The following is a 14,974-nucleotide window of genomic DNA, read 5'->3' as shown; positions in this document are numbered from 1 at the left end:
TGCTCCGGCTTCCTCCCACAATTCAAGGAGGTGGATTGGCCTCGATAAATTGGCCCTTAGTGTCCCAAAATATGTGGGTTAGGTGGGCTTAGCCATGGTAGATGTGTGGAGTTACGCAGTAGGTGCAGGAGATAGAGCCTGGGTAAGATACTCTGTTAGAGAGTCGGTGTGGACTCGAAGAGCAGAATGGCCTTTCCTGGAGTGTAGGGGTTCTATGAACTCATCAGGTCTGGCCCGTATCTGTGGAGACAGTTTACCCTCCCAATGAAAGGTCATCCAGATTTGAAACCTAGGGCAAGATTCTCCGGTTACGCGCACCCCAACACCAGAAATTCCTGCCCAAACTCAACGGACCTTTAAATGGCCTGCCGAATATTCTGTTCCACCTGCTGCAATCCCCACGGTGGGCAGCTCGGGAAATATCCAGCAGTTCTCTCTATTTATCTCTCCACAGATGCTCCCGGACCTGCTGAGAATTTCCAAAGCTTTCTGTTTTATTTCAGATTTGCAGCATCTGCAGTGTTGAAATCTTTTACTCCCCCCACCACGAGAGAGGAGTTGGAGAGTTGGCTGTACTATCTCAGCACCTCTGACATTCCTGCACTCCCACAGCACTGCGCTTACACATTAGCCTATACCTTGCACTCAAGTGCCTGGGGTGACTCTGGAACTAATGAACGCCCCGATCCTGTGCTGCCAACTCAGACACAGCTAACGGTGCGGCAACAAACTTGGCGACAGACTGAAGCTCAGTGGGGAACACTTGGAAGCAAGGCTGAGGGGTGAGAGGAGACATTTAGACGTGTTTCTGACAGGAGGGTCTGACCTCGATGCTAATTTTGTCACACATAAGGAGAAATAAAAGACACGGGTGCAAGCAAATGCTGTGATAAACCAAACTGTTACATTTCTTCTTGCTGTTAAAGCGAGGGGAAAATAAGCCTTATTGATATTGTAATTTACTCTGAGATCTGAGTTCATTATACAGGCTAATACAGTCAGATGTTTACAGCATGGAAACAGGCCCTTCGGCCCAACTTGTCCATGCTGCCCAGATTTGACCACTAAGCTATTCCAATTGCCTGCGTTTGGCCTATACCCATTTTACCCATATAAGGACGCAGGACATCAAATGGAGCAACTCACTTGGATGCTGCTAAAAAGCTAGCTAACGGTATTCTAGATTGTATCACAAGGTTCAGATTACAAAAGTCACAAAGTATTGAGGAGTCTACATGAAACCTTAATAAGGCCTGTGTGAGAGGTGCACAGTAAGAGGTCTCACAACACCAGGTTAAGGTCCAACAAGTTTATTTGGAATCACGAGCTTTTGGAGCATTGCTCCTTCATCAGGGGAGTCAGAAGGGTGTGTTTTGTGGGGCATAATTTGGATTATGCCCCACAGAAAGGAAGTTGAAGCGTTATAGAGAGCATGATGTAGTATCACAAGGATGTTTCCTGGTATAGAACACAGAACATAGAACACTACAGCACAAACAGGCCCTTCGGCCCACAAGTTGCACTGATCATATCCCTACCTACCAGGTCTATCGAGAACCCTCAATCCCATTAAATCCCACGTACTCATCCAGAAGTCTCTTAAAAGACCTCAACGGGTGCGCCTCCACCACCACTGACGGCAGCCGATTCCACTCACTCACCACCCTCTGAGTGAAAAACTTACCCCTGACATCTTCTCTGTACCTACTCCCCAGCACCTTAAACCTATGTCCTCTCGTAGCGACCATTTCAGCTCTGGGAAATAGCCTCTCAGAATCCACCCGATCTATACCTCTCAACGTCTTACAAACCTCTATCAGGTCGCCTCTCATCCTTTGTCCCTCCAGGGAGAAAAGACCGAGCTCCCTCAACCTATCCTCATAAGGCAAATAGGTTAAAAAAATTGAATCTTTTTCTTATTAGGTAAATTAAGTTCAAGGATAAATCGAAGTGTTTAAAATTACGAAACGATCACACAGGTTAGAGTAGAGTGTGTCTGGAACAGAGGGCCAGAGGTGCAATATTAAATGTAATTAGGTATCAAGGTCAGAGGGCGGGATAAAGCTCTCCAGAGGTGTAAAACCAAAAGAGAAAATGCTGGAAAATCTTAGCAGGTCTGGCAGCATCTGTAAGGAGAGAAAAGAGCTGACATTTCAAGTCCAGATGACTCTTTGTCAAAGCTAAAAGGCAGAGAAAGTGGGAGATATTTACACTGCAGGGGGAGGGAATGGAAGGTGACTCATAGGTGCAAAAACCATGGGAAAGGCTGCTAATGGCAGCCCATAGAGAGAATAGAAGGTGTGAATGGCCAAACAGCACAGAAGCTGAAATTAGAGGGTAAACTGTGACAGATGAAGATAGGGGGGAGGGTGTGGGGGGTGGGTGGGAAAGAGATGGGTGGGAACCTCTCTCATCATTTTAAGAACCTCTATTAAGTTACCTCTCATCCTCCTCCGCTCTAAAGAGAAAAGCCCCAGCTCCCTCAACCTTTCCTCATAAGGCCTACCAACAGCTGGATAATTGAGAAAAAGGAGGAAAGAGGAAGCAAAGGAGGAGAAAAGTACAGAAAGGGGGATAAAACAGGGGGTAAGGTTAGGGGGGCGGGAAGAAAAATAAAGAGACAATGAAGAAATAAAAGGTAGAGAACAGTTTAAAATTAAATAAAATGAAAACAAAGGGATTGAGGTGGGGTGGAGCTAATCAGTTGAAGTTGATGAATTGGATGTTGAGGCTGGAAGGCTGTAAAGTGCCCAGCTGGAGGATAAGATGCTGTTCCTCCAGTTTGCGTTCAGCTTCACTGGAACATTGCAGCAGGCCAAGGACAGACACGTGGGCATGGGAGCAGGATTGTGTGTTAAAATGGCAAACAAGCCAATGTCAGGGTCCTGACTGCGCACGGACTGAAGGCACTCAGCAAAGCCATCTTCCAGTCTGCGCTTGGTCTCTCTGAGATACCACATTGGGAGCAGTGAATGTAATAGACCAAATTGAAAGAGGTGCAAGTGAAACGCTGCTTAACCTGGAATGAATGTTTTGGACCCTGGCTGGTAAACATGGAAGAGGTAAAAGGAGATATAAATCCAGGGTTTGGGGTTGAAGCAGGAATGTTACCAATATTAAGATTACACTATAAACAGTGATCAATATAAAGGAACCTGGGAAAAGAATTAGAGGGATCATCCTTCAGCGGTCATGTAACATAGAACTTATAGCATAGGAAGGGGAGATGGTGGTACAATGGTATTGTCACTGGACTACTAACCCAGAGACCAGGGTAATGCTTTGATTATCTAAGTTTGAATCCATGGCAGATGGTGAAATTTAATTTGAATAAAAATCTGGAATTGTGGTCACTTCATGGTTGACTCTTAAATGCCCTCTGTCCGATTAGGGATGAGTTAAAAAAGGCCATTCATCCCAGCTGGTCTATTCTGTCTCACACGAGTCTCCTCTAACTCCAGTTTAACTGGAAGCTCGATCTGTCCATTCTGGGGGATTTATAAGGTGATCTTACTGAAAGCACGCCAGTGAGAATAGTCAACCTTCTTCCCATAACCAGAATAGAAATACCCCATCAGTCTTCTCCACCTTGGAAAAAGGTGGCTTGGGGGGATGACCTAATAGATGTCTTTAACATTCGGAAAGGCTTTGATGGAGTGGATACGGAGAGAAGATTTCCTCTTGTTGGGGAAGAACATAAATTAGACATTGTCGATATGGAATCATCAAGAAATCCAATGGGGAAATCAAAATCAACTTCTTCATCCAAAGAATGATGAGTGTGTGGAAGTTGCTACCAGAGGGAGTGGTTGACATGAACAGTAGAGATCGTAGAATTCCTACAATGCAGAGGAAGCCATTCAGCCCATCAAGCCTGCACTGACAATAATCCAACTCTATCCCTGTAACCTCATGTATTTGCACTGCTAATCCCCCTGACACAAAGGGCTAACTTAGCATCGCTAATCAATCTAACACATAGAAACATAGAAACTAGAAGTAGGAGGAGACCATTTGGCCCTTCAAGCCTACTCCCCCATTTATTTCAATCATGGCTGATCATCAAATTCAATATCCTGCTCCCCTCTTCCCCCCCCCGCTATCCCTTGATCCCTTTAGTCCCAAGAATGATATCTAATTTCTTCCTATAATCAGACAGCATTTTGGCCTCGACTACTTTGTGTGGGAGTGAATTCCACACATTCACCACCCTCTGGGTGAAGAAATTTCTTCTCACCTCAGTTCTAAAAGGTTTACCCCCTTATCCTCAAACTATGACCTCTAGCTCTGGACTTTGCCATCATTGGGAGCAATCTTTGGACTGTGGGAGGAAACTAGAGCACCCAGAGGAAACCCACGCAGATACGGGGAGAACATGCAAACTCCACACAGGCAGTGTGGCCAGAGGCTAGGATTGAATCTGGGTCCCTGGCACTGTGAGGCAGCTGTACTAACCACCGAGCTGCCATTGTATTCAAGGAGACGCTGAAGTAGTATTTGAGAGAGACAAGATTGGAGTAATTTTGTCCACAACATTTTCGCGGGAGAGACCACATTTCAATTTTTTATTAAGTGGCCGATGATTTGAATTTTGAAAAGGAAATATTTGACCCAGCTTTCAACATAAATATCAAAAAAAACTCAAAGAAATAAATTGATAATTATAAGTAATTAATGAAAATGACCGTACAGAGGTGCTGAATAGAGGAGCTAGCCAATAAAACTTGTTTTACCATTTTGTTTAAGAAGCAGCGCTGGAGAGAGACAGACTAGGCCCCAAGTCCAGTCACCAGGGAAGGAGTGGGGACTGGGCTGTGCTGAGGTGTTGGGTTTAACTAACACTGACCTTGTGTTCACCTCTACTGGCACACTGTCCCAGTTGGCCTCGGTGGAATTCATACAAAAGTGCTGGCAGAAGCTCGTAACCTTTCTGCCTGGATTTTCCTTCTCCCCTGGCCAGCTTTGTGTAGAGGCTTTTGGGGAGGGGGGAGGAGGAGGAAGGGGAGGGCGCGTGTGTGTCTGCCTCTCACCCAGTGCCAGTGCTCTCACTCTCATAGACTCACACTGATTCACTCATTCACAGACTCACACTGATTCACTCATTCACAGACTCACTCACTCACTCATACAAATTCACTCACACAGACCCACTCCTTCCCTCATGGAATCACTCACAGGCTCACTCACACACACAGCCTCACTCACAGATTCACTCACTCACACAGACTCAGAGGCTAAAGTTTAAAACGAAAAGTTTACTTGTTAGTGTCACAAGCAGGCTTATATTAACACAGCAATGAAGTTACTGTGAAAATCCCCTAGTTGCCAAACTCTGGATTGAGTACACTGAGGGAGAATTTAGCATGACCAATACACCTAACCTGCACACCTTCCAGAGTATGGGAGGACATTAGAGCACCTGGAGGAAACCCACGCAGACACGGGGAGAACATGCAGACTTCGCACAGTGACCCAAGTTGGGAATCGAATGCGGATCCCTGGCAACGTGAGGCAGCAGGTCTAACTACTGTGCCACCGTGCTGTTCCAGTCAGTGGCATAGTGGGTGTTGTCACTAGGTTTGATATTTGAATTGAATAAAAGGCTGGATGATGACCATAAACAGTAAGAAGTCTCACCACACCAGGTTAAAGTCCAATGCTTTATTTGTTAGCACAAGTTTTCAGAGTGCTGCCCCTTCATCAGGCTACCAAATAAACCTGCTGGACTTTAACCTGGTGTTGTGAGACTTCTTACTGTGCCCACCCTAGTTCAATGTCTGCATATCCACATGATGATCATGAAGTCATTGCTAATTGTCAGAAAAACCCATCCGGTTCACTAATGTCCTTTAGGGAAGGAAATCTGCAGTCCTTACCCAGTCTGGCCTACATGTGACTCCAGGACCACAACAATGTGGGTGACTCTCAAATGCCACTCACACAGACTCACATACTACGAGCCGCCTGGATCCGGAAGATTCTGACACTTTACCTCAGAAGGAATTCGGGATAGCTGTGAAGGTGCTAAGATGGGCTTCCTCACTCCACGCCCAGTCTGAGACTGCAGCTGTCTGGGGTGGGAGACCGGGCAGGGCACTGTTGCTATAACCTCCATTCCTCACAGCCCCTAGGCCTCTTCGCTATTTTGACCTCTGTGCTCCTTTCGAAGGTGGGGCCCTGTGTGGGAGGACAAGAGAGAGAGAAAGGGAGAGCAGCCAAAACTGTAGAGAGAGTACACACTGTGAAAAGGCACTCACCTTCACACTCATCACTGCCATCCAATCAGAGACCACTCTGTTCCCATGTTTGCTGCTGATAGGCCAATCAGCCACTAATGCAGGAGAGAAATTATCTGATTGGAGGAGAGCTTCTTGAAGCCATGTCAATGCCACTGACCTGTATTTTATGTAGAGACACCATGAGGCCAAATAGAGAGGCAGGGTGGTCCAGACTGTCGCCCATGGACCATACATTGGACAAGCCTGAATAGGAGGGGTCAAGTGGAGCATACACAGCTTCTGTGTTGTGTACACTCGGTCACTAGGTTAGAGGGATGGTAAATGTGTGGGATTAGGGGGATGGCCCCGCACATGGGTGGCACAGTGGTTAACATCGCTTACTCACAGCTCCAGAGACCTGAGTTTGATTCTCGACTGTCTGTGCAGAGTCTGCACGTTCTCCCCATGTCTGCGTGGGTTCCCTCCGGGTGCTCCTGTTTCCCCCTACAGTCCAAAGATGTGCGGGTTAGCATTGGCCATGCTAAATTGCCCCTTAGTGTCTTGGGATGCATAGATTAGCGGGGTAAATATATGGGGTTACGGGGATAGGGCCTGGATGGGATTGTTGTTGGTGCAGACGAGATGGGCCAAATGGCCTCTTCTACTCTGTAGGGCTTTCAATGAATCTATGCACAGGGTAACTGACACATTTGCCTCTAGAAACAATGACTGCACTTCAGAAACCAGTAGTCAGGAAGAGCTTTGGCATATCCTGAAGATGTGAGAAGGTGCTATGTAATCATAGAGGTTTACAGCATGGAAACAGGCCATTCGGCCCAACTTGTCCATGCCACCTGGTAAATACAAGGCCCTTTTTAATTGTGAGCCCAAATGCAGTAGGAACTGATGACCAACAACAAGTTGGTAATATTATTGAAGAAGCCTGAGTCCTGAGGCTGAGGAGGATCAGGAAACAGAGGATCACAGGAGGAAATTAGCAAAAGAATGAAAGGCAACTGTAGGAATTCTTTGTGAGTAATGTGTTGGTGTGATCTGTCCTGCAGTGTCCGGAAGGCCGATGGAAGTGGATAGGGGAATGGGATCTATACATGAAAAGGAAATATTTGCTGGAAAGCGGTAAAGTATTAGGACTGACCATGGGGGCGTCACAGTGGCACAGTGGTTAGCACTGATCCTCACGGTGCCAAGGACCCGGCTTCAATTCCCTGCTTGGATCTGTATGGAATTTGCACATTCTCTCCATGTCGGCGTGGGTTTCCTCCAGGTGCTCCATTTTCCTCCCATAGTCAAGAGGTGGGGTTAGGTGGATGCTAAGTTGTCCCTTTGTGTCAGGGGGGCTAACTAGGGTAAATGGATGGGGTTGTGGGAATAGGGCCTGGGTGGGATTATGGTCGGTGCAGACTCGGTAGGCTTATTTGCCTCCTTCTGCACTGTCAGGGGTTCTATGAATATATGATGGAGTAGCTCTCTCAAAGAGCTAGCATGAACACAATGAGCTGAATGGCCTCTCCTGGTGTTGTGTAATTCTATGAAATAAATCCTCAAATGGCTTTTGGTTCCTTAATAAAACAGCAAAACAAACCACTTTAGAGATCGCAAGGTAGCGAAGGGGGAACAAAGCCTTGAACCCCAAACCTTAATGTCCCCCTGACTCCTCAGAATGGCTCCGGGTCCTGGTTCCTTGCTGACAGTCTGCGTTAGTTATTGCTCATCACCTGAATGAAGAAATATCTCCTGGTCTTGATCTTGAATTTAGCAATCCTGAACCAGTGCCCTTTGCCCCCCCACTTGTCTGGGGAATCGGAAAGTATTGCTGTGTGATTATTTGCCCCACAAGAACTTTGGAACCCTCGATAAGGTTCATTCAGAGGAATCCCTGCGCAAGAGAAAGTTTCAGTTTCATTCCATGTAATGAATTTGCTTGAGGACCAACTTATCCATTTACGCATGATTCCCACACACAGCTGTCATTGACTGTATTATCTGGACAAGCTGGTGACATGTATACTCTTTATAAAGCTGGTTATAAATAACTCTTAAAGAGCACAGGCTGCCCTGTGCCGGAAATCACTCATGAATTAGCAAAGGGAGGGATCATTCATTACCGTATTTGTAAACAGCCACTCCTTCAACCTTTCAGGGAAATGTCTAAGGTGTCTCCTTAAAGTAAAGTTGTAAAGTTTTCACAGTAACTTCATTGCAGTGTTAATGTAAGCTTTATTTGTGACTAATAAATAAACTTTAACTTTAATGTAAACTATTTGTGATTAATAAATAAACTTTAAATCTACCTATTTCCTTCTTTAGGAAGTTGAGTAACTCAGTCTCCACATCTTTCTGTGGTAGAGAATCCCACAGATTCACCACCCTCTGAGTGAAGAGGTTTCTCCTCATCTCAGTCCTAAATGACCTACCCTGCATCCCGAGGCTGTGATCCCTCGTCCTATTCCCCCACCCAGAGGGAACAATATCCCTGCATCCAGTGTGCACAGCCCTGTCAGGGGTTTATACGTTTTGATGAGATCCCCTCTCATTTTTCTGAACTCGAGTGACTGCAGGCCCAGTCGCCTCAATCTCTCCTCATACGACAGTCCTGCCAGGGATCACTGTGACCATCAGACCTTAGAAGATGCTGCAACAAATCCATCATCATTTGAGGTGAAAGGCAGGTCATGTAGCAGAAAGAGATGGGGGAGGCAATAGTGAGGTATGAACCAGTAATGAGCTCCAGGTTAATGCTGGGGGGGGCGCAGTGGGGTTGGAGTTGGGGGGGGGGGGGCAATGCTTCAAATCCCATTGAGGCTATTGGTGGGATTAAGGTTCAACTGGGTGAAAAGTAGATCTTGAACTTAAAGCTAGTCTCAGTATAGAATCTACAGTGCAGAAGAAGGCCATTCGGCCCATTGAGCCTTAACCAATAACAATCCCACCCGGGCCCCACCTCTGTAACCCCACATATTTACAGTCCTAATCCCCCCGACACTACGGGACAATTTAGCATGGCCAATCGACCTAATCTTCCCATCTTTGGAGTGTGGGAGGAAACCAGAGCACCCAGAAGAAACCTATGTAGACGCGAGGAGAATATGTAAACTCCACATAGACAGTGACCTGAGGCCAGGGTCCCTGGCACTGTGAGGCAGCAGTGCTATCCACTGTGCCGCCCGACTGGTGACCAGTAATGGTAACATTAAAGCTACTGTCATTAAATCTCAACTGTGAACCAATGCTCTTTAGGGAAGGGAATCTGCCATCCTTACCCGGTCTGGCCTACATGTCACTCTGGACCCACAGCAATGTGATTGATTCCTAACTGCCCTCAAGACAATTCAGAGGGTCAACAAATGCTGGCCTTGTCAGCAGCACATACACCCCAGGTGCTAAAAGTAAATTGCCCTTAGCTTTTTAATCTTGTCCATTGGAAGATCAACACATTTTTCCCATCACTAACTGTCCTTGTTTTATAACATTGTGTAGTTATATAGTTGGGGAGGGGGGGTTCCAGGATTTTGAAGGAACAGCGATACATTTCCAAGTCAGGATGGTGTGGGACTTGGAGGGGAACTTGCAGGCTGTGTTGTTCCCATGTATCTGCTGCCCTTGGCCTTCCAGGTGGTAGTGGTCACAGGTCTGGAAAAGGCTTTTGAAGGAGCTTTGGTGAGTTGGTGCAGTGAATCCTATAGTTGGTGCACACTGTTGTTGCCACTGCGTGGTGAAGGGGGTGAATGCGTTTTTATTCATTCATGAGACATGGGCGTCGCTGAGTAGACCAGCATTTATTGCCCATCCCTAGTTGCCCTTGAGAAGGTGGTGGTGAGCTGCCTTCTTGAATCGCTGCAGTTCACATGTCTGGTTGACACACAATGCCGTTAGGGAGGTAATTCCAGGATTTTGACCCAGTGACTGTGATGGAATGGCGAAACCATCCATTGACTCTGTCTACACTTCCCGCTGCCTTGGCAAATTAAGGACCCCACGCACCCTGGACATTCTCTCTTCTACCTTCTTCCTTTGGGAAAAAGATAGAAAAGTCTGAGATCGCATACCAACCGGCTCAAGAGCAGCTCCTTCCCTGCTGGTGTCAGACTTTTGAACGGACCTACTTTGCATTAAGTTGATCTTTACACCCTGGCTATGACAGTAACACTACATTCTGCACTCCTTCGTTTCCTTCTCTATGAACGGTATGCTTTGCCTGCGTAGTGCGCAAGAAACAATACTTTTCACTGTATGTTAATACATGCGACAATAATAAATCAAAGATATATTTCCAAGTCAAAGTGATGGACAGGGGTACTAATCAAATGGCCTAACTTGCCCTGGATGGTGGTTGAGCTTTCTGGGTGCTTGAGGTGAAATCACCCAGGCACGTGTGGGTATTGTCTCACACTGCTGACCCAGGCCTCAGCAACGGTGGCACTCCCACAGAATACGAGAGCTTATTTGACTAGAAACCAGGAATGAATGAAGTCGTTCCAATTCACTAACTGAGAATCAGGCCCAGTTGGTGGCGTAGACGTAATACTCCCTACAATTAACTGTGAGCAATGTGTTATTATTGGATCATCTGCAACAGCGTGGGTGAAATTAGAGTGGCATAATGGTTAGCAAGGCTCTGTCACAGTGCCAGGGACCTGGGTTCGGTTCCTGGCTTGGGTCACTGCCTGCTTGGAATCTGCACGTTCTCTCCATGTCTGCGTGGGTTTCTTAGCCTCAGAATAGAACTGTGTACAGTTTAAGTCTCCTTACTTGAGAAAGGATATACTGGCACTGGAGGGGCTGCAAAGGAGATTCACTAAATTGATTCCAGGGTTGAGAGGCTTGGCTTATGAAGACATTGAGTAGACTGGGGCTATACTCATGAGGGGAGATCTCATAGAAACATAAGATTATGAAAGGAAATAGATAAGATAGAAGCAGGGAAGCTGTTTCCACTGGCAAGTAAAACTAGAACTAGGGGACATAGCCTCAAAATAAAGGGGGAGCAGATTTAGGACTGAGTTGAGGAGGAACTTCTTCACACAAAGGGTTGTGAATCTGTGTAATTCCCTGCCCAGTGAAGCAGTTGAGGCTACCTCAAAGAACAAAGAAAACTACAGCACAGGAACAGGCCTGCAGCAACCATACTGCCCAACTTAACTAAAGCCCCCTACCTTCTGAGAACTATTCCCAACCTATTCATATATTTGTTAAGATGCTCCTTAAAAGCCACTACCGTATCTGCTTCCACTACCTCCCCCGCCAGCGAGTTCCAGGCACTTACCACTTCACTGGAATATTTTTAAGGCAAGGATAAATAGATTTTTGAACCGTGAAGGAATTAAAGGTTATGGTGAGCGGGTGGGTAAGTGGGTCCATGAAAAGATCAGCCATGATCTTACTGAATGGCGGAACAGGCTTGAGGGAGCAGCTGGCCTATTCCTGCTCCTAGTTCTTATGTTCTTATTCTCCTCTATCATTAGGTCAGTGGCGTAGCTAAAAAGGGGGAGCGACCATTCCCCGAGCACATTCTTCAAAAGTGGCGCCTTTTCAACGGGGTGTTCTTCAACTGAATATGCATCGTGGCACCTTTATGTGCTCGCTGTCCCCTAGCTTTAGAACCTAGCTACACCCTTGTCATAGGCTGGATTCACAAAAAAAAGACATCTGACACAAATAATAATGTCGCAGGAAGCTTCATTGAAATGGATCATTATAAAAAAATTACAATACACGTAATAATTATACATCATTTGTTACAAACACACACTTCAGACAAGTTATTAGAATAAAAGTTGTCAGTTAGGACTATCAGAGTGACCTATTACACATCTTTACATAAAATGCATGAAACAAAGCAAATAGAAATATTATTAAAAATATGAATAATAACAATATGGCGAGAATGATGCAAGACCGGCTCACATCAGGAATTATTTCACAAATATTGTAACTGTTTTTTATGTTTAATCTGGCCCAGAATCACAGGTTGCAAAACTCAAGTAAACACTTTCCCAAGGGGAGATGAATGGCCAAAGGTGGAATTCTCCCATCACACCTGCCACAAGAATCGTAGCTGATGGGACGTGGACTGTGCAAGAGGTCCGTTGACCTCAACTGGAATTTTCCATCCCTGGGGAGAGCGTGGACGGACAATCCATCCTTATCCAGATAGCCAGAAATTGTTTCTCCCTCCAGGTCATGTTTTCCCCAACTCAACAATGTCCACTTCTGGGGGTGTGTGCGGGAGGGGTTGTGATGGAGGAGCAAAGAAACGGTTCAAGAAAAAAAAGGTTCTCTGAACCTCTCCTTGAAGTTTGGCAGCATTGATGTTAGAAGGCAGCCACAATCACAAGTCAGTATTGGCACATCCCATTCCACCTTCAAAATGGGAGAGTTTTCCAAGAACGCACAAGTTCCGAGAAGGTATTCATGACCATCTGTGCAACTTCCCCTGCAGCCGTGGATCGACGATCCCTCGCTGACGTAGCTTCAGAAGCGTCGGGGCAGGAAGATGCGGAATATCTTGTTGCTTAAAGTCAAAACCCCAAAAAGCATAGTCAGAGTCATCTGGGACGCTCTCCAGCTCTGCGTAGGTGTGTTCCGATGACGTTAAGGAATATCTGCTGTCATCGCTGTACCAACTTATGTTCTTGCCTGTGGGGGAAAAGGTCACAGAGTTAAACGGCTGTAGTTGCCACATGCTTTTTCACAGAAATTTTCCTCACAACGTAATTTAAAATGTCAGCTGAGATTTCATGCACATCACTGCCTCTAATATGGATACTTTGTTAAATAGTTCTCCAACCATTTTGGATCTTGTCCAGGAATAAACATCTCCTGAAGACAAACCTTGGTAAAAGTAACTCTGACTCAGCAGGTCTGACGGCATCCGTGGAGAGAGAGAGTAGGACCAACATTGAGAGTCTGGGTGACTCTTTGCCTCCTATTCATGTATCAATCAAGATGTACCTTGAATGTTGCTAACGTGTCTGCTTCCACTATCCCCCCACTAGCAGCGCATTCCAAGCACCCACCACCCTCTGTTTGAAAAACAATCTCCCCTAAACCTTCCTTCTTTCACCTTAAACCTGTGCCCTCTTGTGGTCAACCCTTCCACCCCAGAAAAAACCTCTGACTCTCCACTCTAAGTATAGAAACACAGGAGCCAGAGGAGGCCATTTGGCCCTTTCAGCCCACTCTGCCATTCATTATGATCATGGCTGATCGTCCAACTCAATAGCCTAATCCTGCTTTTTCGCCATAACCTTTGATCCCATTCGCCCCAAGTGCTATATCCAGCTGCCTCTTGAATACATTCAATGTTTTGGCATCAACTACTTCCTGTGGTAATGAATTCCACAGGCTCACCACTCTCTGGGTGAAGAAATGTCTTCTCACCTCCATCCTAAATGGTCTACCCTGAATCTTCAGACTGTGACCCTGGTTCTGGACTCCCCCACCATCCTCCCTGCATCTACCCTGCTTAATCCTGTTAGAATTTTATAAGTCTCTATGAGATTCTCCCCTCATTCATCTGAACTCCAGTGAAAACAATCCTAACCTAGTCAATCTTTCCTCATACATCATCTATCTCTCCTCATATATATGCCTCTCAGAATTTTGTAGACCTCTGTCAGGTTGCCCCCCCCCTCAGCTTCCAGTGAAAACAATCTAAGTTTATCCAACCTCTCCTCAAAGCCAAAGCTCTCCAGACCAGACAACTTCCTGGTAAACCTTCTCCACACCCTCTACTTGGTTTTATTCGTGTTTGCCCACTTTGGAACAGTCTAAACCTCCATGGCCACAAGTCTAGACCTCAGATGGGTCCTGCCCTATCTCATTCCTCACAAACACAATGTCAGCGCAGTGACACAAATCCCGTCAGACTCAGCCTGTGCACCATTGCGAGAAAAACAAAGGCTCTATAATTACACTCTGCAACGATTAATGTACAGAGATGCTTGACATATTCAGACAGGGTGTGAACCGGTCTCAAATCACTCCTGCTGAAAGGAATTCTGTGTGAACTCTTCACCTCTTTACAATATTTCTGCACAGCAAAATCCTGAGGCTTTTCTTGGGCCTACAAAAGCTCAGCTTATTTCTTCACTGTGTTAGGTTAGTCAGCAACTGGTGCAGATTAAACCACCCTGAAAAGCACATGGATGATTGCACCATGCTGGCAGGAAGCTGTGTTTTGTCCAAGATAAAGTCTCAGTCTTCCTTAGCTGGTGTTTTTGCCTTGTTCCAGCAGAGTTAGCCAATAGGAACATAGGAGCAGGCCCTTTGAGTGTGCTCTGCCATTCAGTAAGATCATAGAATCCTGGCAGTACAGAAGAGGCCATTCGGCCAATTGAATCTACACTGACCATGATACCAGCCCTATTCCCATAACTCCACATATTTACCCTATTAATCCCCCTGACACCAGGGTCAATTGAGCAGCGCCAAACCACCTAACCTGCACATCTTTGGACTGTGGGAGGAGACCAGAGCACCCAGAGGAAACCTATGCAAACACAGGGAGAATGTGCAAACTCCACACAGATATTGACCTGAGACCGGAATCGAACCCAGATCCCTGGCACTGTGAGCCAGCAGCGTTAACCACTTAACCACCATGCTGTCCTGGTTCCTCTAACCCCATCTATTAAACTTAGCTAATCCCCCCTCACACTAAGGGGCAATTTAGCATAGCCAATCAACCTAACCCGCACATCTTTGGACTGTGGGAGGAAACAGAAGGAAACCCA

General features: G+C 46.1%; 1 protein-coding gene across 1 annotated transcript in view; it reads right to left on the bottom strand.

The window, feature by feature from the left end:
* Positions 1 to 11,898: 11,898 nt before the first annotated feature.
* Positions 11,899 to 14,974, bottom strand: part of plekhn1 (pleckstrin homology domain containing, family N member 1) — a 51,318-nt gene continuing 48,242 nt past the window's right edge. Inside the window, exon 17 of the mRNA XM_080215077.1 lies at positions 11,899 to 12,875. Coding sequence (XP_080071203.1) covers positions 12,649 to 12,875 — 227 coding nt within the window. The 3' untranslated portion in view covers positions 11,899 to 12,648. The remainder of the gene's footprint in view (positions 12,876 to 14,974) is intronic.

This window comes from Carcharhinus amblyrhynchos, chromosome 30 (assembly GCF_965287045.1).
Source record: "Carcharhinus amblyrhynchos chromosome 30, sCarAmb.v2.hapA, whole genome shotgun sequence".
In the NCBI taxonomy this organism is placed as follows: Eukaryota; Metazoa; Chordata; class Chondrichthyes; order Carcharhiniformes; family Carcharhinidae; genus Carcharhinus; species Carcharhinus amblyrhynchos.
This window is presented reverse-complemented; position numbering and strand designations above follow the sequence as displayed.